Source organism: Apaloderma vittatum, unplaced genomic scaffold (assembly GCF_000703405.1).
Source record: "Apaloderma vittatum isolate BGI_N311 unplaced genomic scaffold, ASM70340v1 scaffold2765, whole genome shotgun sequence".
NCBI lineage: Eukaryota > Metazoa > Chordata > Aves > Trogoniformes > Trogonidae > Apaloderma > Apaloderma vittatum.
The window spans coordinates 43,800-71,603 of NW_009717466.1; the positions used below are offsets into that span (position 1 = coordinate 43,800).

The window sequence follows — 27,804 nt, forward strand, 5'->3', positions numbered from 1 at the left end:
TTTTGGAGTATCTTTTGAAGCACTTTGAAATAAAAAAAATTCTGTACAAGTAAGGAAAGGCTGCACTTAGAAAACTTACATGGTAACTTTAATGCCCTGATTTAAAAAAAATAAATTGTTTTAAGTAGTAGGATTTGTTACTTTTCCATCAGAGGAAGCAAAATTGACTTGTTTGGTTTAGTACTGTTTCACTGCAAAACCGGTATTGCTCTAAAACTATTCAAGTAGGAAAATCCACATCAGGCTTTGAGACACATATATGTCAAGGACAGAAGTTAATGTTGCAGGTTCGTCTTTGCCCTTTTACTGGAATAGTCAGTAATAATGTTGCTTCTGCTATTAGATAGCAGATTGGCCGGAGGACTAGGAAATGCTTGTGAACGAAGAGATGCTGGTGAATTAAGCATAGATACAGGCTGGGTGGTTGAGTGGCTTAAGAGCAGCCCTGGGGAAAGGGACTTGGGGGTGTTGGTGGATGAAAAACTGAACATGAGCCAGCAACGTGCACTCACAGCCCAGAAAGCCAATAATTACATCTGGGGCTGCATCAAGAGAAGCAGGGAGTGTACTGATAGAATAAGGGATAACAGTTTTAAACTGAAATAAGGTAGATTTAGATTAGCCATTAAGAAGTTCTTCACTATGAGGGTGGTGAGACACTGGAATGGGTTGCCCAGAGAAGTTGTGGCTGCCCCTTCCCTGGAAGCATTCAAGGCCAGGCCTGATGGGGCTTTCAGCAACTTGGTCCAGTGGGAGGTGTCCCTGCCCATGGCAGGGGGGTTGGAACTAGATGATCTTTAAGGCCTCTTCCAACCCCAATCATTCTATGATTTTATGAAAAAGTGAAAAGATGTGTAGGATTGTGTTAGGCAAACTTAAATGGCATTCAGCTCTAAACCAAACCACCATCAGATAGCTTCTGTGGAATAAAGTTTCCTACACATGTACTTGTTCTTGGCTCCTCAGTTCAAGCATTTTGGAAAACAGAGGCATTCCACTCAGTCAGCAGAAAATTAGTTGCTTCCCTGTATGTATTTAAAAAAAGAGGAAACTTAAGGTTAATGGTGAAATGGTTTTTTTAAGGACAGCGACTGTTTTGTTATCCCACTACAAAAATCTGCTCCAGTTTTTGGCCTCTGGAAAGTGAGCCTGGGTGTTTGTAGTTACTGTCAAAAGCACTTCCAGACAAAATTTGGGTTCTCTTAGAGGCAAGTGCCATGTGCTGCACTGAGGGCTCACCTGGGTCTTACGTTCACCCCACAGCTGGTGCACACAGACAACAGCACCAGCGCTGGTGAGGGGGAACCCCTGTGCATGGACCAGTACTGCTGGGCAGGAACGTCCCCCAGCGTTCTGTACGTGCTGTCCATGAAGGACTGTAAGAACTCACTTCTGTGCTGATAACCGAGCTCCGCTGTCAAGCCCGAAATTGCCTGCACTGAATTAGGCTGTTGGCCACTTGCTTCTCTCCACCTCCCCTGTCGGGTGTGTGAGGAGGAACTGGGGTTGTTGCAGCTCCTGCTTCGTGTACTTAGAGGCTGGGCTGCCCTTGGCTCTGCCATCAGCTTTCTTTGCTTTAAGCCCCTGGCCTTAATGGGATGTTTTCTAGTTTTGAATTCTTGATTTCACACCTTTCACTTTCTTAATGTCTTGTGCAGTATCCTGTATTTTAATTGCATTTACATCTTTTATTTAAAGTTTAAATGAAAGAATGAGTACCATGAAGTGACAGACTCACAGTAGTGAATTCCTTTCAGTTTTGTTTTTGTCTCAGCTGCAACCTCTCCTTCCTGCTGGGGTTAACAGGAAGCAGCCCTAGATCCTAATCAATGCAAGAAAACACCAGCAGTATTGGCAAAGCCTTCAGCTGCACCTCAGCAGTGAGCTAGAAGGGTTTTTTTTGCGACATGCTGAATATTTTTGCAAAAGCACTTCTAGTTTATCAGGTTATTCAGGAATGACAGCCGGTGTAGCTCTGGAAGCCTGGTTTCTTCCCCCCCACCTCCCCCCAGAATAAAACATGGAACTCCCTGTACTTGGTGAGTGCAGCTGGCTCCAGAGCTGGTGAGGGAGGGAGCTGACATCCCTGCAGACGTGCAGCACCTCATGTAGCCGCCTCCACCTAAACCAGGGATTGCAACTCGAATTCATGGTCCCCTAGATGTTTCTTTGTACAGTTGTTTCATTTTGAAATCAATTCTGCAGGGTTCTTACACATTGTTATTCTGCATAGGAGACAGTTGATGGAATTATCTGTGTGCATCTCTCCTGTTTTCCAGTTAGCCAGTTAGTACAAAAACGTTAGGTAATGGGACTAACTCAAGAAGCCAAAGTCTGAAGCTTGGCAATGCTAATATTTGCACAGGTGCCTTCTTAAAAATTAGGGTGGCATTAACAGGTGTTTACTGTTCCAGTTTTAACACTGCGTGTTACAACTCGTGGCTTTCACTGTAGCTGTGGGACTGCCTGCAGCCCCTGCTTACCCCCCTTTAACGGGACCCATATGCTCAGCTGGTTTAAAACCATCCTCAGTGTGGCACTATTGATTGACATGGATGGAATAAGGTCTTGAAACTAGAAATATCATTTGTCACCTCTTACCCTCCCAGGCTGCAGCAAGGTGTCTGTCAGCTTCTGCAGCAGAGGGGCCTATCTTTGCCTCTTCTAGCACTTACACATCTTGGGTGCCTGCCAAGTTCTGCCATTTTTTAAAAAAATCCATGTATTAAAACTCTCTTCAAACTCCTGAGACAAGTCTCCTGCAAATGCAAGATCTAAAAGGAAGGAGGAAGAAGGTGTCATATGCTCATTTAAGAAGTTTGCCTTTATAGAGTAAAATGAAAACTCCACAGGGAAGACGAGCGGCAGTTTGTCACGTGGGGGGTTTCAAAGATGAGTGGAACTACCCACGGCTGCGGTCCGAGACGTCGCCCAGCTCGTTGTGCCTCACATTTAGTACTGATGTGCTCCTCCTTGAGTAACTCCTGCAAGTAATTTCTGCATTCATTTACTTTGCTGGTCCAAAAACGGTCAAATACAGTTGAAATATGTTGCATCTAGTTAAAAATCTGTTCAGTAACACTACCTGGGTTCTTTCTTTCATACTTCTCCCCTAGATCAAACATCCACACTCAAACACCATCATCTTACCACTTATCTTACTGTATCTTGATGTTTGAACCACCCTGCCTTTTCCATCTTAAAATATAATGAAATTAATTCTGCTGGACACTGATCTCCTTTCAGATCACTGTTACTACAGAGAACAGACTTTTTTTTTAAAGACTAGTTCACTGCAACTTGATCAAAATTGGGGTTCACCTTTAGTGCTCATAATAAAAAAATTGAATCCTATTGTCCATTGTCCTACGTTCACACAGTTGCGAGTAGCAGACTCATTGATTGCCCTGACAGAAAGGGGCAAAAGCCTGACCCCTAAAAAACCCCAAAACAATAAAAACAAAACACCCCAAACCCCATATGCCTTTTTGTATTCAAACTACACAAAGGAACAGGGAAACACCTCACTGCTCCACATCCACTTTTCTTCACGGGGCCTGGCTGATGATCAGAAGAAAATACAAGTGAGGCAGGTACTGGAGCTTTTCACTCCTACTTTACCAGGCCAGAGCATCATTCAAAATCCAGGTACCTGAGTGCAGGAGTCTCAAAGTCTACTGAAAGTTGGTTTCAAAATAAAACTAAATCTGCATTACATCACCAATATAGTTCATATTACACTGATGTGGGCCTGCGTTAAATTACTTGGACTGGGGTAACTCCACCATGTCTGGTGCTGTGCCCGTCTTTTTCCAGCTGTAAAAATTTGACAGTGCATCACATCTAATTTGGGAGTTTGCTTTCTTCAGTATGGCTGGTTCACATAAGAGGAAAACTAGTTTTGAACCCACAAAATTGGCAAGGGAGACTCATAAAGCAATCAGATTTTTAAAATATTTAAAATGAACCAAACAGTGGAAGTTTACATACAAGTTATTAGGAAGTTAGTGTAACTTTCCAGATATCCAAATACAAATTCATCAGCTCGCCATATGCTCCTGTAAATGTGCGAATCAACGCCCTCCTCCTGCCTCATCTTCCAGGACTCTGGTCCTCACTTCATGCCATTTTATGGTTTTCTGTAAAATGCACAGGTGTGCGCACAAAACACCAGAACCCCTTTACTGCAGCTACTTCTGCACAACATTTGCTGCCGCCGCAATGAGAAGATTTCGCTTCTGAAAATAGAAAAAGCACTGTAAGCCACTAGTGGCGTGGATTTAAATGACTTTGCCACTTTGAGTCAAAATCTGGTTATATGCTGCGGACCAACAGACGCTTCACACGCCAGCTCCCTCCCAAGTGACTTCCAATCTGGGGACTTCCTTTTGGAACGTTACGGCTTGGCCGTGGCAGTGAGCGATTGGATTGGAAGTGCTGCCTCCAGCGAGCTCTCTGGCATCCTGCCCTCCTCCCCCGGTAGTGGTGGTTTCACAGTCCCTCTCAGCTCCCTTCTCCAGCATAGGAAGCAGCACAGAATATAAATGAGAGTCAAAGGTAAAACCCGGAATTTCTCAGGCACTGGGCCAGAGAAGCTTAATCATCGGTCTCCCTGTCACGCACGCCAGGACAGGCTGACCAGGACCCTCTAGACCCAAGTAGCCAAACCACTGGAACACACTATAGCTTACGGTAACCAAGTCCTTCAGGTTTCAACATCCAAGATAATACTTTTCTCAGAATACACTGAAGCAGCTTACAGAGGATGGTTTTGGTTTTGTTTTGTTTTCCTGAATGGAAGAGGATGAATCCCAGATTTAATTGTCTATATTTGGAATGACCTTACATGCAATCACAAAATTAAAACCGAGTAAAAAAATTTGTGCCAGATACAGAGATTTGTAAGTGAAACCAATTTCAAACAAAAATAAATTTATTTAAAAACTTAACACAGTAGAAGTCCTTCATTGCACAAATCAAAGTATGAATCATGTCGATGTCTGTAGGTTAACACATTACTTAATAAAAAAACCCCTATGTAATGCTGAGGTGGGGAACCCCAAGAAGTAAGCTACATTAGAACCACATACCATACAGCTTATACACCCACATGAGAAATGTTTTCTGCTGCTTTGTTGTTACACAGGTAGTTGGCTGTCAGCTAAAGCCTAGCGCCTTGGATTTGTTTTATGCATATTGGATTCTGTTCTATTACTTTCCAAGAGATTGTACTCCCCTGAGTCAGCTGTGTTCATTGGTCAGAATAAATTCCAGCATCTGACACATTTCCATTAATCACAGACAAGCCAGCATACGTGAGCAAGATAATAGAAAGATAAAAGCAGGATCTGGTGAATGGGAAACATTATTTATGTATGCTGTTCACTAATACAGTACAAAGTATCTGGAAGGCATTCTCTCAACTTTGAAAGACAAACTGAAAAAGACGATGGGCAGCGTACAAGGTGCTTACTCCACAGGGAAGAAAGTGCCTGGAACCACACAGCCCATGTAGCACCTTAGTAATGCTTTTACAGCCCATTATTACTACTGTGAGAGCTTCCCTGTGTATTTGCAATCAACTTTAAGATAATTTGCTACTAAATAGCTGTGAAATTAATTTTTATTATACTGATCTTAAACTGGACTTGTGAAGTTGCATACTTCGCCCACCCATCTGTAAATAACGTACTTAGCATCATCTTCCCAGCCATTACAAGTTAGGTATCATGGATCTAAAATACAAAGCATTTTTCTTCAACATATTGAGCAGTCAACACATTTCACTTAACCCTGTTGTATGACACCAGATATGAAGCAGAGCAGCTGGAAAAAAAAAAAAGGAACATAAATTGTATTTGTCTAAAAACAGCTCTTAGCCTTTAGAAAAAAAACAGAAGTACTTGGATGCCCATAATCTATAAAGCTGCAACTCAAATACCTCTGGTTTTTGGTGGCATACTCAAGATGCCACAGAAATACTTCTTATGGATATCAACAGTGCTGCACAACACCTAGTCCAGTTAAATTAAGGCTTTGCTTCTTTAATAAAAGAAAAGTTAGTAGCCTTCATCATCACTCACAAAAAGTCGAGGTTCTGGCGCTGTGCGAAGGCAGCACGCTGGGGTAACTGCGCCGGGAGCAGGACGCTGCTGCTGGGGCAGGCGCTGCTGGGGCAGGTACCGCGGAGCAGGACTCGGGGCGTTTCCTGCAGCAGGAACTGAGGGAAACGAGCCGAACATCCAGGACTCCCACAGCTGAGCAGCATTCCCCGGGATCCTCTCTGATCCACAACAAAGCCCAAAATGGCACAATCCAAACAGGACAGCCTAGGAGAGTATTCTTTTCTTCTGATTATCTATTATAAATTGAGATTTTGACCCCCAAAAAATAATAAAAAAGAAATCTCACCTTTGGTGGTTAAAAATTACATAATAATGTGTTTCTAAACCAGAGGAATCAGAAAGTTAATTGAAAGGAGTAAGGGAGAGATAATCCAATTCTTCATTTTATGTCTTAGTCTGAAAAACTCGCCACTATCAAAGCATAAGCTCAGAGCTGGTACAAGTTTTAACGCAGGATACCAAGTATTTTCTTGATTAACGTACAAATAGTCAACAAATACAAAACTGGATTATTTTGTTTTATTCCAAGAACTCACTTTTCAGTGGAATCTTTTGCAACTGTGTGTCATTTGCAGTAGGCCCCATGCTAGATTTCTTTGTATTTACATTATACCAGCAGAGCTTTAACTTCAAGGAACCTGCTCCTGATTTACAGCAGAGGAGGACTACGCTTTCTGTTTCAGAACTAGAATTAAAAACAAAGAATGCACATTTCAGGCAATTTGTCTTCCCTCTTTAAAAGTTCAAGTGTTAAGGTGCCTATTCAGAACCATAAGAAAAATGCCTCAGTTTAATCTAAAAAAAAAAAAAAAAAGGTTTTAACTCTTGTGCAGACAGTTTTGATTACACTGATCCAGGTAATCTGCTGGGCAGTTTAACAAAGTTGGTTTATTTCTCATCTCCCAAAACATGTTCTCGTTAGGCTTTGGAGGACTTGGAAATACCCAGGAATTATCTTCCATTGAGCTCTTTCCATAAGAATGGTGTTCCTGAAATGTTTTGCATTCAACAGGAATGGGTCTCTCATCTGTCCACGCTTGCAGAGCCACCCTTTCAGATGGGATTTTTCCATCTCTCGGCAGAGGGGGAGACACGGCGTTGCAGAGTACTTTATCATTATTGGAGAGTTTTTTATAGACTACTCCGGGTGTCAAATTCAGCTTCGAAAGGTTCAAGTCAACACACGGTACTGGTGCAGTAGAGGCAGCTGAAGAAAGCAGATAAACATTTTAAAATTACATTCTCTAACGCATTCTTCATGTAGTCCATACGTACTACAGCATGCATAGCAGAGATGTGAAACCCAGTGTTCCCAAGTTACAAATTTTCAGACCATATTTTACTTCAGTAACTGCTTAAAAGGTAACAAATGGGACACAGCCTGATTTTGCAAGATGAAATAGAGATCCTAAAATCTCAATGTATAAAATACACCCAACACCAAGGAAACCTCCCAGTTCCCACCTGAACTCAAATAAACTGATAAATCTTTTCCCAAGGCAGGAATGAAAGCTGCAAGAGAGAGGATTTTCATGCACATGGAGAAATTGGCCCAATTCAGAACACTGATCATGCAGAGAGTGTGCTTCTTCCTGCTTACTGCTTTAACACAACATATTCTCAGGCTGCCAAAAACCTGCATTCTCACTGTCTATAATACATGATCACATCAAACCTTGATGGACTTAAGGATTAAAAACTCATTCAGTTCCCAGTTTCTCTGACTCAGCAAACGTGTCTTAGAAGTGTAGGAACACTGACTAACCTGGATACAATACGGCCAAGTCTACAAAACGTGTCAATAATTTAATCGCCCAGGTACCAGCGAGTGATCGGCTGCTGCCCACAGACAAAGGCAGTGACTGACCTGGAGGTGAATCCTATCGTCACCTCATAGAGCCAGTCAAAGCTGTTTAGAAGCAAAATGTCTTGATCTTGCAATGGACAGGGGTGTCAGAGATTGTCACCAAAATATTGTAACCAAGTTCACGGTCTTTCACTGGCATCCTCTGCATTTCAAACACAGCAAACACCCCCAGCTGAGGTGAGCAGAAAAGAAAAAGGGACTGTAATCAACAGTTGGACCAACACTCTGGCCCCACCAGGGTAAGAACGCTCTCTTGTAAAGCACGTGGCCTCAGGAAGACACACACATAGGAAAGAGAAGAGCCATCTGATGAACTGCTTGCAAAAATTATACACACTTTATGCAGAAATTGTTCTCCCCTTTATTATTTGCAGTGTAGCTGCAGAAAAAAGGCACTTTAGCAGCCTCGGTATTTGACATTCAGAAGATGTCATCTGGCGCAGAATTTTACGTGGAAAAGACGACTTTTCTGAACACCAACATAAGAAACATGCAACCGTAAGGAAATTTCATTCTACTGAAGTCTGATTTTATAACACTGCCAAATTAATACTTTATATATTCTATAGTGGGAAAATAAGACTGCGTTTGCAAAAAGATTTTTTTCCCACTGATATGAAGTAGTTGTGGTAAAAGGTCAAATACGAGTAAACTTAACACCTCAGCCTTGCGCACATAAGCAACACTTGACTGAGAAAAAAGCCACAAGGGGAACAGAATACAGTACTGAAGAAAAAACACATCAGCAACACCTTTATGTGTGAAGTTGACCAGTATGAGACGGAGGCAAAAGCAGAAAATGGGTGGGCTGGAACCACAATATAGTCTAGCTTATCAACTTTAATTGATGAGATTCTGATAAGATCTGATGGCTAGGTTCTTTTCAAAATGGTCTGGCTCAATTCAACGGTTTGTGTCTGTTCCTGCCAACACTGACTTGCCTTTCTTGGTCACTGTTGGGTTTGTTTTCAATTTTCGTAGAACTTCAACTTGCAGGTCGGTCACTAGATGCAAATTAGACATTTCTCTCTTCAGTTCCCAATATGCTTGTTGCACACTTGCAAAACAAATAAAAATGTGAAGTTAAACAAAGCACCTTCATGCCTATTAATAAATTGGTTTTGCCTGACACATGCTGCCAATTTTACCAGGTTACCAGAATTCCAAACTAACTTAGCAGTACTAATAATTATTTTAAACTGATGGGCCTTTGCATATTTTGACTCTTGCATATTACAATATATAGTGTATTATATACTAACATGCTAGATGATATTAATAATTCTAAGTTCCTCAGATGGAAAGGAATACAAAGCACCATCTGCAATTTCTTTATTGAAAACTAACCATCTTACCACAGAATTAGTAATCTCCAAGGAATACTTTTTAGAAAAATGTATTACTAGACTACAACCAAGGTGAAGTATTAACTTTGAACGGCTTCTGATGAATGACTGCACACACCATCATATGTTATGATCTTGGTAACATTAATTGATCATAGTTTTAAATATTCAAGCAAGATCAGTATCTGAGCCTTTGCTACAATGCACTCAGACTAGATACCCAGGATCCGAACTGAGCACCCACATACTGACCAAACTAAACGAAGTGCCATACTGTTCATATTCAGTTAATTTAATTTATGTTAATAAAACATCAGAGAGTTTAAAAAGTAGTGACCTGATTTAGTTCGCTGATAAGACAGCAGAGTATGGGAAACATATTTAGCAATAGCAGCACTGTTCTGACATTGAAATTTCAGGTTATTAGCTGGTAAGAAAATTGAGAAAAACCACCACCCAAAAAAATAAAAATCAGAAAAGTCAGCATCACCATATGTTTCCTGGTAAAACTTCAAGCAAAGGGTCACTGAACACCACATTCATGTTGATTAATAATTAACTTAAGTGTTCAAAGAAATTAATTTATTGTTTGTTTAGGTCTTAAGAGTCTACCAAAACGCATTTATTGAGGACAAGTATCATGGATGAGTTTTCAGATTATTTCTTTCTCCCCCACTACATTCAGCTAAAAGATGTTTATGTGAAACAGTTCAGTACCTCAAACTATTGTTTAGATGACTAAGAAGTATTAAACTATATAACAACTGCATTTTCAAACATGCATATATACAGATTTACATCCCTCTACAGTAACATTTTAGGATCACTCTTCCATGAAATTTATTAGATATGAACGTGGTCAGTAGCACTCTGAGAAACAGCTCTTATGCTGTTCTGCTAGTTAATGCTAAAAGAGTTCCCTTAAAACAAATAAACTAAACTTTCTCCTTCACACAGAAATATTTCCCCAGAATGAAAAATTTCAGATTCAAAAACTCAAAGAAGAGAGGAAGCCAACAGTTTAATAGGTAATGTATTAGGGATCAGCAATTCTGACAAAAGTTAAATTTTTCAGAACTGGTATTTCAAGAAGTTCAGCTAAACCTGTGTCCTTCTTACTGCAGAATCCATTTGGCTCTTTGAACTTGTAAGAGATGACAATTTTAAACAGTTTATGTGGGAACCACACTTCATTTATTCATGTGTTTTGGTAGCAAAAACAAGATTAAACAAACTTCAGTTATATCAAACCTGTCCAATATTTAAATATATTTATAAATAGACATGGTAAATATAAGAACAGCTCAGTGTCTGCCAGTAACCAGAAGCAGTATGCTTAGATAAATTTTGTAACATGCATTTAGCGCTTTTAAAACCATCTTGCAAAGGGATGAAGGTACCAGAACTCCACTTTCATCACACATATTTTAACTGTTCTTTGTAGCTACTGGCCTAGAATCCCGCCGCAAAGTCTCATTTTCAAGGAATTTGGAATTGAAAGACAAGAATATGATTCTATGATTCTACAAGCTCGGAAGGTTATCCTATCCTGCCTGCTTTCTAACCTGTAATACAACCCTCCATAGGATAGCCCAGGTAAATCTGCAGCAACGCAGACTTGCAAACCAAAAATCTGAAGTCAGGTTTGCAGGCTGCTGACAAATGTGAAATAATTACTTTCCAAAAAGTGAACCAACTGCAAATGCCTCCACCTTGCACAAGCAGCAGGATTACTCGCTACAACAAATGTTTCGCGTAGGAGGTTTTCCGAGTGTTTTCCCACAGATTTTGGATAGGCTTATATATTCAGTAGCCACTATATATTCATTATTGATGTCACACTACAATAAACACTGTACTGTACATATGCTAATTCGCGTGGTTGCCAGCTGCGTGACGTCACTTTGTGAAATAAATCTGCTCTGGAAGATCAGAGAGAGAACTGCTTTACCTTGAGTTAACACCTTTTTTTCAAGCGTGTGAGACTGACTACGAAGCTCCAGCAGAAACCACAAGAAGAAGTGTTAGCAAGCGAGCTAACTAATCGAGGTGAAAGGTGAAAGTGTGATTTGTGTGCACGGTGTATAATACTATCATCATTACACCACAGAACATATGAAAAGAAATATCTGTGCTGTTGCCTCTCACTGACTGGTTTCCTTTCCCATCTCTTCAACAGCCACGTAGGCAACAAGGCGTTAGGCGAAATGAACTGTCGTTAGGAAGGACAACTCTTCCCTCTTGTGGAAAACCGTGTAAGTACACCAAGAGGCAAAACTGGGTGTAAGAGCTGCAGTCAGTATTTCATTTCTGCAAGACAGAACATCTGGGAGCTTAGATGCATTCACGAATCGTTCTTTTGCATGAAGAATTAAAGGAGACAGATGCTTTCTAATATGAGACACATACTCAAGACAGGATAATAAAGGGGTTTAGTTCCTTAGATTTAGCACAATTATGTGAATGGCTGCAAAATGAGAACAAATGCTTTTTGATATGTCAGCCCTTTTCTGGAAAATTCATCTACTTTCATTTTCTGTACAACAATGTAAATGTTTTCTTATCATCATCCTGGACTACGAACATAACAAAAAAACCCCACAAACTAAAATGATCTTGGTAAGTCAGTATACCTAGACTTGAAATTAGATAATGTAATTTGAAGTAACAGATTTGAAAGAGCTGCAGGAATATTTATTTATTCAAGTAGCTGTCCCTCAGTAAACTAAAAATAAAACAAGAAAGCACCTGATTTTCATACCTCTGTATGTCTTGCCTTTGAAGATCTCCATTTAATGGATTTTCATCTTGAGCTTGGTCCTGTGTAACAGAGTAAGGAGAAGACAGAGAATGAATGAACAGATGATTTCAGTTCTTCTGTCTGAAAATATTGCAGTGAAACTGCAGTAAAATTTAGAAGTAAAGTAGGTCTTCGTTTGTGTTGGCTGCAGTGGTTCAAATAATGGACATAAAGACGTCAACTAAGAATTTACAGTGAAAAATGCTTGAATTATATGAAAGCATTGCTCAGTCACCACCATACTCTTACTTTCTTTTTTTTTTTTTCTTTTTTTTTAAACAGCTAAGTCCTTGGAATTGTGATTCTTTGCAAAGCGAAAATTCAGAAAAGCTTTTGACTTTCATTAAAAACGTAATCCATCTTCTCTTGTTCTTTCTTTGCTGCAGTATATAAAGACCTTTAAATTAAACTAGTCCAGTACAGGTCTGCTTCCACAAGTTACTTTCCTGATGGAACATAATAATCCCTTGAGGCTGCAGGACTGCTTTAAATTGCCTCACTGAAGTTAACAGGACTATTTAACAAATCAAACATTGGGCTTGCTTCATTAACCGTGTTTTTATTAGATCCTCACTCATCACCGTGAGTGACAAGTTCCCAATCACGTCTCTTCTCCTCATGTTCCCTTCCTACTACCATTCCCTCTAGCCAAAGCTGTTCAGAATTTAATACCAGTTACGGGGGCTTCGTGATGGCCTAAACACATTTCAAGCAACTTCCCAATATCACGTACACTCTGCATCAACTACAATGCAAAACCTGAACAAGAATGTCTTTAAATAAATAAAAAACGCAAACCAAGGCAGAAAACATCTGAAAATGCTAACTTGTATAATTAAATAGTAATGACGAAAATACCAGCTGTGATTAAAACAATGCTGACTTGTCGCTGCCCACTGATCACATTTCCCTGTATTTCACCTGCCAATTTTTTGCCCTCTTGAAGATCTTCTCACCGCCACCCACCGGAGACCCAACTTCATAGTTAAAAAAAACAATCAGTTACGCTCCATTACTCCACATTTCAAAACTTGTACCTTTTTATTTCGTATATTAAGTAGTTACCAGGATCAAGAAGAAATTACATTAAAAAAAAGCACTCTTCCTTGTATTTGTTCTTGCAACAAAAGCTGCTGGCTTAAGCATTATTTAAATAGTGTCATGTCTAGCATTCCTTATGACTGCTATTTTTGTCCGTTCTCTCTAGCAACGCTCCTTTTCACAATTCAATCTGCAATGCTCAATTATTCACATTGCTGTTCCTCTGCAGAGCTACCCGAAGACCCCAGAACCGCAGGCAAGTGACAGTGTGTCTTCAGAATTTACACGTTACTGAAAATACCCACAAGAATTCCACATCCAAGGGAAAACAGCCACTGACAGGAAGGGAAGTTACCAAAACACCCGACATGCCTGCCTGCCAGGTAACGTGCTTTATCCCCACCTAGTGGAAAACCCACATGTTAAACCCGAGACGAAGCGATGGATGCACACAGACCCGCCCAGGGAAGCTGCGAGTGGGACCCAGCAGCAGCCGATCCCTAGGGACACAGTCAGTGGTGACACCCCGATACCCAGCATGATTTGAGAGCAGCCGGGGAGATGGACTTCAGGCAAGCTCTAGTCTGGTCCCTGAATGCCCAGAAGTTGAGTCTTACATGCCGTGAATATCACCTTACTCAAATATTACATGACTCAAGATTACGTAATTACGATTATTAATGGCAGTAAAGAATTTAAAACTGTCTGCCTCTCTAAACAATCACATTTAAAGCTCTTTTATTGTGTAACTTCAACGTGACTACAGATCCCTACAGACTACCGCTGCAGCTCTTATCATGTAAAGCAGTAAGAATGCACTAGAAGTAATTTTTTAAAAAACTTATTTTTATCTTCATTTCCTTTTTTGAGATCCCAGGCACATCTGTGTTACACAATGAATCCCTCACAACAGACATTTGCCCCAGGAATGGCAAGGAAGGGCACTAAAAGAGGTATAGCAAGATCCTGAAAACCTCAGTACAAAAATCCACTTTTCTGACAAGTTTCATCCAACTACCCTGCTGTGCTAGAGCTCCTTAAGCAAAAGTTGTATCTTTTAACAGAAGCACTTAATTGTTTTAGAAGAAAAATAACCAAACAAAACTCCAAATTTGCTCAGACCAGGACAGCAGCCCAAGACAAAAACCAGGACAGAACACTTTGACACAACTGGCCACTTGTAAAAAGTTGCAAAGCTTTATTTTCTGTTTTTACATGGGCAACAGGTGGGAAACCATTTTCAAGAAACGAACCAGTCTATTAGGGTTAATTTTACTAGGATGTTCATCTTTCAGTCAATTATCTCTGTTTACCCTTTATTTTGCTTGGACAAGAGATTAAAAAATAATGCTATAATACAATCAAAGCCATTAATACAGAAATTCCTGAAAAATAAAGATACCTTCTGCTTGGATTTTTGCAATTCCTTTCTGAGACTGTTGTACTCTTGCTTCAGCTTTTCTAGATCCTGCTCCAGACTGTGCACTTTCAGGTCACTGTTCAGCTTCTCTATTTCCCAGCTGGACTGAGTACAATTCAGGTTTTTCATCACTGTAAGAAGACAAGCAAGAGAATCAGATTTCGGTCTCCGTTCAGGAAACGTAACTCAACACATAATGTTTCACTTTAACCAGCCCATGCCTTGTCAAAAATTATCCTGTACATTCTTAAGAGAAACTGCAGTCTATAACTACAGAGAAAGAGTAACACTGGCAAAGTTATTGGCAGAGGAGTCATCTATTTTCCAAGTTTGAAGTATGAAGCCCTACTTTCCAAGAATGCACTGGAGATTTTACGTAAAGAAAAAGGAACTAACAGCACAAAAGGCACTGGAAATACGAAAACCTGTTAATGGCAAACACATGATATATACACCGACTTGCCTGCTTCTTACATGTTTTAAAAACATGAGCCTTTTTCTCCATCAGATTGATATAATTACATAATTTACCCCAAATTTACTATCAATAAGTTCCAAACAGAACTACAAAAGAGACAATCAAAATAAAAGACTAAAGTCTAGAAGTTACATAAGACTTTTTATTTGACAGAACAAAATTCCCATAGTGTCTATTAAGAAGCAACCTAAGAGGATGCTAGCATCAAGTCAGTAGTAGGAGGGTAGTCAGACAACAAGAAAATAAAGAAAGAACAGGAAGAAAACCCCCAGGTCTTGAACCACATTGCACCCTCACTTCCAGATTTAAGCTGCACTGATTTTTCTTAAAGGAGGTGCAGAGCCCACTTATGAGTAAATCTGGTAACTAAATAGGGCTTGAAATCACCACGTTTTCAGAGCTCTCCTCATAAACTGTGCACTCCTTGCCTCTTGAAACCATGATGTCCTCAACGATGATAATACTACTGCTACACGTGGTTTGCTCTTCTAGGCATAAAAATTTGTGCTGCTGAAGTTGTGCATTACGTGCTTGAGCTCCTCTTGGAAAATCATCCAATTTGAGCACAGCAATGCTTAGAAGCACCTTACAGGTGACTGCATTTGTACAGAACCCAAAGTCCAGTCCACATCTCTAACTTTACTTGTTTTTCTTGTAACAGTGTATTAATAAAGATTATTTTCTTCTCCCCTAGTGTTTTATTTTACATAGCTATCATCTACTCAGCATGCCTCACAATGGCAGTAACCGAAGCTGGATTTGAACTTTTGGAATTGCCAGGGTACACTGTTCATTTCTCTTTCCACTAGGCTCTCTACAACCAGCATCTTTCCACCTTTCTCACCCTCAAAACAGGGGTTGTCACCTGCAGCTACTGTTGTACAACGTGCCCTTGTACCTGTCATGTTCCAACAGCGAAACAAAGCAAGACACCATGTCATCTGCAGGTACCGGAGAAAGTGGTATCAACTGGAATGGGTTTGATACTTGAGCAAGCATACCCCCAACCCACTCTCAGGAAAAGGTGCTGGGGTCCAGAGATATATTTGACCAGCCTACGAACTGCCAGGTTGTAGACACTTCTCAAATTATTAAATAACCTACAGTGGAAGAACGTGACAGATCTTTACCATGGAGCTCCTCACCTATGATAATAAAACACGCCTGTCTCCATTAACAAGGACAAACACACCCAGGAGCACAAGGTGTCTCCCTGCAGCGGGCTGCTGGTGTGCCCAGCCACTACGGAGTCGGTTAAACCTCTTCACGCCCCAAGACCATAATACAACCACTAAGACTAGTCAGCATACGTGAAGATGAAATAACCAAGTGCATACCTTGTTGAGTTTCCACTTCAGTTCTTAGTTGCAACAGCTCCACTTCTTTAGACTGCAACTGTTCATTCAAAGTTTTCAAGGATTCTGCGCTATCTTTCATCTATTTTCAAAGGAAGAAGCCATTTGTGAAGCTTATTCCTATCATACCTGACAATTCAACTTTTTTTTTTAAACATGAAAACCATTTATTAGATTTTTATTTTTCTAGCAGTACCCTAGACCAGCCATAAAATTAAGAAGCTTAACATTCTTATTCCTACTTGAAGTATCACCATGTACTTAAAAACACCTAAAGGATCGATAAACAAACACCATAGATCTTCAGCAAATAAAATTCATTCTCCAGTAAACATTTACTAGCTAGGCAGTAATTATAAAATATGCATTGAAGTCATTGCTTAAAAAGGCATACCATTTTATCCAGTTTGCTTTTCAGATTATCTCGGTCAATGCAGGCCTCTCGATAGGCTTGGTATGCCTTATTGACCTGCTCACGCCCAACAGAACTGCTTTCCTCTTCCAGTCGGGAGCCAAGCAGCTACAAGTTTAACAGACAGGAGGAATAAGAAGTTTCGTATGTTATCCAGAACAGCAGAACTTTAAGAAGTGCAATAATACAGTCTGCAACATTAAATTAACAGTAATTTTTTAGATTTTTTTTTTTAGAAAGTAAATCAAATATATTTATATTGACCAAATTTTTTTACAGATGTCAAAAAAAGGCCATCTACAAATCCCGCAATCTCTAACCATACTTAATGCTTGCCAGTTTACTGTTAGGACTACTTAAAAACCATCCACGAGTCACCATTGCTCACACTGACAAATGTTTTTTCCAGGCTCTGAAGTTGTACAAACTGTTTTTTGGAAGAAGAGTTTTAAGCATATAAAGACACAACACAAAAAATTAAGAGGAAAATTAACATCATTTTTTAATGACTCATAAATCAAAGAAAGATTTTTTTTTTCCAGTGTATTTATGTTACAAAAGCCAAAGCAGTATTATTTTATAATACTGGCCAAGACTAGGCCATGTCTATCTCATTCCTGGCCATGACTATCTCATTGCCTGCCTAAAGTAAGATACAAGCACTGCCCTCTAGACTGTCAGCAAGAGGCGAGCAGAGTTAGAATATATTCAGATTTTTAATACAACAGCAAGAAGAGAATTCTTACATCAAACTACATCTGTCCCTATAGAAAAATCCTTGTTTTCACTAAGTACTGCATTACCTTTTTCATCCTGTACACTTGCTTGAAATTGTTGAGGCATGTAAACACATTCAGTGTACCTAATGTAGGTATTTGTGACTGATTTATATATACTTTTTTAAAAATTGAAAGCTGCATAAACAAACAAAAAGTGACAGAACGTATCTACCTTAAATACCTCCTCTTTTAGATGTTCGCTTAAAAGAAAGTTTGAGAAAGCAACTATCATAAAGGTAAGAAGCTTCTGCCTCTTGTTTTGTTTTCGTTTTTTTACTGACCCTCAAAGTAATTGTACTACTCATTTTAGGTTTTGCCCTTTACATTGCACCCCCCTCCCTAACCAAAGCCATTCAAAAAGAACATAAGCCTTGTCAATCTTTCTGGAAATTTTCAGGCACTTTTTTTACTTTTCAGCTCAGTCTCTTCTAAGGGACAGCACTTTCGGAAGGTAACAGCATGTTTTGGTACTAGAAATGATAAAGCCTGATGTTTACAGCTGCTGCCAGGGACTGGGATGCAGAAAGGCTCTTGCTGATACTCGCTCCTGGATCCAAGGTCACTGCTGGATTTTGTGTAACATGCTGGGGTGCTGGGGAGTAAATGGGTTGTAAGCAAGTAAAAGGTCACTCCTCTGGTGAGGGGCAGACAGGACAGGTGACCCAAACCTGACCAAGCAAGTCTTCTAGTCCATATGTGTCATATTCCATATGAAGCTGAGGGATCACAAGGGTTAAATTCTCAGAGGAGGGCTCTGTCTGTTCTTCTGCCCTTGATCCTGATCCATGAGTTCCTGAGTCAAGTTCCCTAATCCGGCTCCTGAACCTGGTTCCTGCCTGCCACTGAGTCAGTCTGGGGCTTCCTTCGTCCCTGCTCTGCAGAGTCAGTGGGGTTGTGATTGCCATGGCAGGGTTGGGCTTGATACTGCTTTTGCATATATTTGTACATACTTAATTATTTTCATTATTTTCGTATTATTATCTTTTCTTTTTATCATTACTGTTTCATTGAGACCATTTTAGCTTTCTTATCCCACCCATATATGTCTCTCTCTCTTCTATTTGGGAAGTGAGAGGAGCTCATAGAGAGCATCTGTCATTTTTCTAGTGGCCAGCCCAGCCCTAACCCCTCACAAGTGGCCATTAACAAGGACTGAAAGTCAGTTCTGTTACTCAGTAGAACAGGCCTTCTCAATGACCCTCCTCACAGAAACGTTTTCAGGGCATTCACATCCACATTCTGTGAAAAAACAAGTATCATCTTTAAGACAAATTAAGCTGAACCAGGCCAAACCAAAAGACACAAGGCTAAAAGGGATTGCCACGGTCATCAAGTCCTATTTCCAGAGATTTTGAGTAACCATGTAAATGATGTTGCACCCTGCACAGTTCATAGAATATTCCTACCCTTACCTCCACCTCCCAGGACCTTATATAAAGAAAATGCTCTGAAAGTTTTGCGTTTTGACAGAAGGTCAATTCTGTCAAACTAGTCACTAAGAATTCCTCAATAAGTGTTTCGAAATTATACTGAGTGTGGTTTAATCTTTTTATTCCAGTGCCTCAAAAAATACATACTTTGTAAGCTTTTCCGAGTCGGTGGCACACACTTAGGGCTGGGTCCTAATAAATGTTTCAGCTCTAACCCTAGGACCTGTATTACTAAGAAAGCCAGCTATCCAAGTCAAGACCTCTCACAGACCAAAGACATGCACTATTGAACGACGACACATATTTAGCATTCAGTACTCAGAGAGAGAAAAGCAGGCATCATGGTCAATTTTGAGCTTTAATGAAACCTCACCAGAGTAACGCCATGAGAAACAAATTCATAGATTCTTTTAGATTTTAGAATTCCTGCATCAAAAAAAGTAGCCACCCAACACCTCTACATTCCAACTTTGTATTTCATGTTTGAGGCTGCTGTTAGCTAGACCTAGCCAGATATTCTGAACAACCAGTTTTTCCTTAGCATTTTGGTATGCTGAGCCCAAGAGATTCTTTGGATAGACAATTCTGAGAGTTTGCAGACTTGGCACCTCACTATTCAACAACGCTACATCCCATGTGCCCAAGTTAATACACACCATAAAGAGGCAGAGGGAGCCCAGTAACGACCCGAGGAAACCACACGTTTTTCTGAATCAAAGCCAGTGTCTTGGCAGGACACTACTGCGCTGCATCATATACGTGCCCCGTAAGAATGAAAACTCCCCAGTGTGATGTAACTACACTACCAGAAGAACAAAACACATTTCACCTAAATAAAACCATTTACCAAAACTTTTTAACTTCGAAATTATATTAAGCATGTTTTTAAAATACTTAATCATCTGCTCAGCCATCCAGTCAGAAGCAAAAAAAGTAGCTGCTACCAGAATCTGGTAAATTATTTTTTTCTTACCTTCTCTTCTAAAATTCTCACTCTTTTTTTTAAGAAAGAGTTCTCCTTCTCTGTCTCCTTTAGTCGTTTTTTGATATCTTCATATGCAGTGACAAGTGCGAAGTGGGAGGCAACGGACTCATCTCCACTGTAAGAGGAAACGGGAATCTCCCCATCTCTCTTATGACCATTGTCTGCTTTTTCATGGTTCAAAATACAGATGTCATCCTCTACCAACTCCTCCATGACAGCTGTTAAAAAGACAGATATGAATGCAAAATTTTCATGAAGACAAGTTCATCAAGTCTCAAGTCTGAAAAACTTCCAAAGTAATACTGTAGGGTGTTTCTAAGTATGACAAGGCCAAATGATTAGGAAATATCTTAATCTTGTAGAAAAATCTTTAAAACTATTTCACATTGAAAATATGCTGGTTAGAAAAGAAGCATCTTTCACTGTTACTTAAGAAAAATATTTTGAGTATTCATCAGGTTTATGAATCCTCAAAATTCATTTTTATTAAGGTGTAACACCATCCTAGAACTTGGCTCTCACCAAATATGTGAACTCCAAAGGAAGATCATATTAGAGCTTTTGCAAGCCAGCACTGAGCAACAGAAGAGATTCTAGTTGCAAGAAATTAGTGATTTCAGTAACTACTGTGGTTCCTGAACACAAGTGCCAAATTTCCTTTGTTCTTGAGAGCTAATATTTATATTTTTCCCAAACTTTAAAATGGAATCTTAGGGTACACTTGCATTAGTCCTTAAAGAAGCTGCATGAGTAGTCATCCTTTACTTGGTCACGGTAGAAAACATCCGGCTGAACAACAGTTGCAGTAATTCTTGACTGCAAATACGTTGAGAATGAAAACACTCAGTACCATGATCTGCCTCGAAATGCACAGAGAAAACAGATGATGCTCTGACCGTAAGAAAAGTATCACTAGACATATGCAAAATAACCTACTGGACTGAGTTTTTGTTACAATACATGTCACTTAGGCACAGGAAAACATTCAATAAGAAATCAGCACCTCTAAAAAACCTCTATACTTTCCAAAACTCCAGGTTTTAAGGGAAAAGCCCCAACAACATTTTCCTTCATGTTACTACTGATCAGGAACAAGTTCACGCCTCGACTGAAAAGTAAACAAATCAACTCCCAAAACCCCAACCCAACCAAACAAAAATAGGCACAGCTCATTCTTTTTTAGCTACGAAGATCAAGATTCCTTGCATTTATATGCAACACGAACAAATGCAATATAGTACCTGGCAACGCTTCTCCCCTGCTTTAAACAAGCTACTGATGCTGATTCTACCTAGAGCAGACTTTTATTTTTCCCCCTTAAACAAATGCTTAGGTTCCTGACGATCAGCTAATGAAGCCACAGAAATGCTGGAATGGAAGAAATGAGCATAATGAAGACCGTTTGTACAGCAGGAAAAAGCTCTTTCAGCAGAAAACTGACATGACCGGCAGAACATCACAGGAAGGACAGGCATCTGTGGGGTGAAACCCGCACACCACAACTGCTGCCTCTGCTGTGTATGTGCTGTTGAAATTCAAACTAGGCTTACATTTGTCTAGCAAAACTGTGAGGTAAAGGCATCAACTGCCCTGGAGCTTATTCTGTGGTCAAATTTCCCTCACTGTGCTAGTGATGGAAAAGCTCCATGGGCTGCAGCGTTAGGAAGAGCCGCAGCACAGCTACAGCTGAACAAGGGTGCTCTTATCACATTGGTCTCAACTTGCACCAAGCCAGTTAGACAACATGATAAAGAATCATGACAAGTCATTTATACTAAATACACAGCAATAGAGTAGCAGCAGTGAAAAAAGACAATGAAACTACAAACCAAAACCGAAGTCCTTTTAATGATTGTCTTCCGGGGGCGAACTGATGCCTTGTGTGTAGTTTGATGTATTCGAACAAAACAGGAGGCCTGAGCTTCCCTTGCCTGTTGCTCTGCCTCAGACTTAAGTAGAGAGATCCTTGCAAAAAAGGTTTGCTTCCTTTTCATCATTAGAGTATCACTCCTCGCCCAAGGTGACCTTGACCGAAAGCACTACATCATCCAAACTTGTTAACTGACCAAAGGAATCACTCATTTTGTCCTGTAAGATGAGCGTAACACATTAGCTTTTCTCCCTGTTTTACCACGGGCCCTGCAAGCTTTGTCACCCATGTCACCAAATTCCAAGGGCTTGCCTTCTCATGGCAACACATCTCCTTTTCTCTGAACACTAGACTCAAATGTCTAATATTAAAGTGTTACAGCTTAATTATTATCTCTTGAAGGAAGCAACAGACTGTGTGACCTTGTACATAAACCACATCTTTTCCCCCACATTTGCCTACAGCTCCTAAAGTCACATATCACGCGTTCCCTCCTCGTTGCACACATCAGCTCCACCAGGAGATGGCAATAAGGGAAAACAAGAGACAACATCAGAAGATGGGACCATACTCTGTATTTTGCTAACTAAAACTTTTGTGAGCTCCCCAAAAGATCAAGACCTTCCAAATAAGCCTCAATACACACAAATACTCAGGTACACACTTAAAGTGCACCTCCAAAGAGGATCAGTTACACATCATCCAACTCTTGTTTTCTGCTGCTGCTGCTCTCTAAGCCAGTGCTGGATGCTATTTAAAAGACAAGCACGTAATTCCACATAATTCAAAGGGGCTCATAATAAACATTTTTCCAGATTTCTACACACGAGATAAGTTTTGAAAAAATCAGATACATACATTTTTGACTAATCTCATTGCATACTAAGTGCCAACAAACTGCGTACAGACCCAAAGTCTACTTCCCCTGAGAGATAAGTGCCCCAGTAAGACATCTTCCTCTTAGCTCATCTCTCTAAAGAACAGATCTGCTCATGTAATGCTTTGGAGGGGAAGCGGCAACACACCTTTACACAGGCTTAAATGAAGTGGGACATTCCAAAGGAATTGTGCGATTTTTAAACTTTTTGCTTCGATTATTAAAAATAAAATTGTCATGAAATGTGCTTCTTTGTACTTGAAGTTCACCAGCCTGTCAAGGGAAAATAGCCAGAATATTCATATAGGGTATATTGAATTTTTATATTTCATTATCTATATTACACAATGTATTTTGTGTAACCGGAAGCCAGTTAGCTCAATGGTTTGAGCGTGATGCTGATAACAAGGACCAACACCGAGGTCGCGGGTTCAATTCCCGCTCGGTCCCCATGTGTTGCCTGGTCTAGTCGAGAGGTGGCGTCCCTGCCCGAAAAACAGGGAGGTTGGACTAGATGATCTCTAAGGTCCCTTCCAGCCTATGCCATTCTATGATTCTATGATTTATAATATCCACACACTATACTACACTGCCAGAACCACAAAAAAGTGCGGTTGTTTCAGCTTTATAAGAAACACAATTCAAATAGCATTTGTCATCACACCTAAGAACATGGAAACAAAACCAAGACTTCAGACACATCACTTTCAAATGAATGGACAGATTTACATAAAATAAAATGCAAATGCCACTGAATGACAATTTACTCAGAATTTCAGAGCATCATGTGAAGGAAATACAATGATAAAGTTTTTACATAACCCTGAAGTTAGCACAAGATCACTTCAAAAAAGCCACAGCAGAGACAGAAAACAAAAATCTTTTGGTATTCTGAGATTTCCCCCTACCTCACAAAGGACATTTCTGCTTTTGGAAAGAAGCACTACTCATGAAACCGAAAACAGCTTTTCTTCACAAAATAAACAAGCCACTATATAAACATGTAAAAACTGTAACCAACTTATAGAAGAGGAAAAAAAATGAAGAAAAAATGTATTTATCAAATCTCAGGTATGAGTCAATACAAAGGATTTTAACACTTAAAAGTCTTATTAGTAAACATTACTCTGTTGCCTTTGCTTACTAAATATTCCTCTTATTACATATTTCAAGAAGCTTCAAATCTCAGTCTACAGAACTGTATGATAGGCATTTGCTAGGAAAAAAAGTGCTATGACTTCTGTATTGCATAGGTGTATGATGAGTCAAAAGTAAGTTGTGATACAGGCACCACTAACTGCAGTATACTTTAGATGAACATGAGGAAAAAATCACATTAGAAAAATGAAAGCAGCATTGCTAAATAGATCTAAATAACACAAAGTGAAAAAGAAAACACCCTCCCCCCAACAATTGGTCTCTATGCTGCAAAAAAACTTTCTGAAGTACTTCCAAACGAAAAAAAAAAAAAGGCAAAGTTACTTCTGCAGCACCTGCTAAGCCTGTATTAAAAGGCCAATAAAAGACATAAGCTCATACAAGAATAAAACCTGGCTGTTAAACAGTGCAAGATCAGCAGTTCCATAAATGCCGTGGTGAAATGCACAGTTTACCCAGCTCTTTGTTTTGCTGTCAGGAAAAAAAGAAAAAAAAAAAGAAAAAGAGAGCATGCTCACAAATACTTCCTTCTCCACAAGAAGCTATCTCATGACATTAAAGCAATAGACAGAAACCCTTAGAAGACAAAACCTTACAAAACAGGGCTATATCTGTAAGAAACCCCTCTCTACAGCTGTAGCCTTTTATTTTAGTCTTTAGGGACAGGAATCTAAACTTAGTTTCTCCAGTGTTATATTACACAATTTAAAAAACATGGGCTGTAAGCAACAATCGAAGCAGTGCCTCAAAGCTGGCAGTCCCAGCCCCAGCCCTTTGTCCTGTTCGGCTTCTCCAGATCTGAGGAAATTTCAACCTCTCCGGAGCTGCAGTTCATGAGGTGATCTGTACGACATTAACAAGCTAAAGAGGAGGATTTCCCACTAGAATATTTAAAAGTAATATACAGACAAGCTAGTATCTACAAATACAACTGATGTCCATCTCGGTCTACTCAAAGTGAGCTTTATGATCCCACTCACCACCCACGCCACCCCAAGAAAGGTCTCCCTAATACTTCTGCATGTGACAAAGAAACATGTCACATTCACACATTTTTTTTCCTTAGATTGATCTGCACATGAAACAGCCTATTTAAAAGTACTTTAATCTTTACTCCAAAAAGAAATACATTAAATTAATACCAGTACTAATGTTTGTATTAAATAATCAATGTTCAAAATAATCCCAAACATGCCAAGTCCAATGTTGACAGGACACAGTATTAAGTTCTAGCAAGAGTCATTATGTCCACTGCTTATAAGCATAGAAGCGTGAAGAGATGGCACCACTGAAATTTTCTTTCATATATTGTAGAAAAGAATGGTTTCCAGAAACCATGTCTGTTGTTCATGGACTCTTAATGTAGGTTATAGAACAGCTTTAGTTTATGTGTTTAATATCTTGGGAATAAAAATGTTTTCCCCTTCCTTACTAATTCTTGGCAAAAACACAGCTTTTCTCTTCATAGAACTTTGCACATACTAGTCATTAACACCATGGGAGGTAGTTAAATATAAAACACATTTTATATACGAGAAACACAGGATACAGAGGTTCTAAGAGCAAACAGACCATGGCACCAACAGATTTCTGTAGTCTGAAGTGCTAATCTTACTCTCACATCACAAAGAGAGATTGGAAAAACAGGACTACATTTTCCCATTGCCATGCAAATTCCCATTTTGCCCCAGCCTTTGATGTGCAAGAGAGCAGAATGGTTTTCAAAATATTTCTCAGCGTCAAACGGCAAATAATTTCAACACTGTATTTTCCTGATTTTTATTTTTTCAAGGCTACTGAGAGTCTGAACCATTTTATTCTGTTTACTTGAGGGGTTTGACTTTTTAACAGTAGTATGAACAGTCTCCAGCTGGTAATAAGCGTATAAATTCTGTACCGGTTTCCCTTGCCTTACATAGAAGGGTGTATATATGCACGTAGACATAAAAATAAAACATCAAATTCAAGAAATGTCTTTGATCTGAAAGAATCCTGAATGAGTGTGTTTTGCAGACCTCACCTTAATTTCAGAAAAGTTGTAGAGCTTTTTTTTCTTTTTAAAAGACACTCCAGCACAGTGACAAAAATTACCAAATTCCTGCAGTCAGCATCCAAAACACCACACACTGTATGAGGTATATGACACATGATGCTAAAACAAGCAAGGCTTCCAGTCTCTTTAAGTATCTCTCCCTCAGAAACCTCAGGTTCCCTTTGATTCCAGCTGTGAACAGCCTGTTCTACACAGAGACACATCATTTTTTACAGATACCTGCTTTGTTTTTAGAGCAAAAAACCTGCATACAAGCATCTCGGTAGCTGCTGGCTTTGGCCACCTCTTCTCCTTCCGTATGGACAAAGTCCACAGCCCCAGAACCCTCCCTGAGAGTCGTCGCGAACAAGGGCACAGCCCTGCAGCCTCAGTGGCTCTTCCAGAACCACGTCAGCACATCGGCTAAATCGGAGCTCCACATCACTTTCATTTTGCTGCCTCTGGGAAATGGAAAGTTACTGCCTCTAAGCTCTCAAACCAGATCACTGTAGTTCATCTGTCACGAACATCTGGGTAAGCTAGAGGAGCTAAGCAAAATCTCCTTAGGTACAACAGGCACTTTTTTCGATCTCAGGCTTTCCATAAGAAATAATCTACTCTCACGAGAACTAGAAAAGCACTAAAAAGCCTATTTCGTGATAATAGCATTTGATAAATGTTACTTTCTCTGAACAGTTTCATACTCCGGTATCTCCATCGCTAATCTGCAAACCCTGTGCTTTCTCAACATGATGTATTCAATGTGCCTTTCTGTGGGTGCTGTCACAACAACTACTCTCCCTGACAACTAAGAGAAAAGGAGAGGGATGGAGAAAAAACAGCACAACTAAATATTGTTCTCTCAGCATCATATCATCCTGTTTATTAAATTGAATCTTGAAACCAATTAGAAGCAATATTGCCAAACACAAGTAGGAACAGGATGGCTTCTGGCTGTTAAACCTTACTAGCACCAAACATAAGTATATTCAAAGTTTACTGAAAAAACCATTTGTTCTCATGCTAACATGAATATGAATACTATTTTAATAGACCCTTCTTTGTGTTCATCTCCTCTCATTTCAAAACGTTTATAAAGAACAACTATTTATGAAAGCTAACAGGGTTTGGTTAAGGTGGGTTTTTCCCCTATTTTCTTTTGTAGAACAAACACTAGATCCTACCTACTTCCCCAAGCGGACATCCCACCGCAGTACGAGCATCTGATCACACACCGATATCCAGGAAAGGTTTAATGTTCTGTAACAACACTTCGCGGAAGAGCACCTCGCCGTTGGAGCCCAGAGGAGGCTTGACTGTTATGACAACAATCCTCCCCTCACTCTGCTTTTTCCGGAGCCGGCTTCCAAGCATACTGGTTTTACTGTATCCACGCAGTGCAAGACAACAGGGAAACTAAGGAATTTCTCAAGAAATGCAAGAGCTCCTAAACCCCCTCACTGGCAGTTTGCAGCCCTCCGCACTTCTCACTTGCCAGTTGCAGAGGGACAGATTTAAGGAGATCAGGGTAATTTCCTCTCCAGGTGTAACATCAAGACTTAAAGCTGTAAAAGCGGAAAGCGTCACTGGCCTACAGGACTGCTCAACACGCGTCCGTGCTCCCTTCTGCCGAGCCCACCCGCCCTCCAGCACTGGCGCTGCCGCCGGCTCCGGGATTTCCCCGCGTTTCTCTTTCCGCGCCTTGTGCCAACAACCTTCCCCTGCCCCCACGCACCCACTGCTGCGCTAAGAGCTCACTCCATTTTTTTTTTCGTTTAATTATGCGCAGGTTTTCAAGCAGCTTTACCGCCTACCGGCAAACCGCCGCC

General features: G+C 40.0%; 1 protein-coding gene across 1 annotated transcript; it reads right to left on the minus strand.

Moving 5' to 3' along the window:
* Positions 1–6,943: 6,943 nt before the first annotated feature.
* AZI2 (5-azacytidine induced 2) lies at positions 6,944–20,251 on the minus strand. The gene is made up of 7 exons (XM_009869894.1): positions 20,027–20,251; positions 16,827–16,952; positions 16,415–16,514; positions 14,582–14,730; positions 12,100–12,158; positions 8,934–9,049; positions 6,944–7,332 (listed from the first exon to the last, which is right to left on the minus strand). The coding sequence occupies exons 1-7, from the start codon at positions 20,249–20,251 to the stop codon at positions 6,944–6,946; spliced, it is 1,164 nt and encodes a 387-aa protein (XP_009868196.1).
* Positions 20,252–27,804: the final 7,553 nt, after the last annotated feature.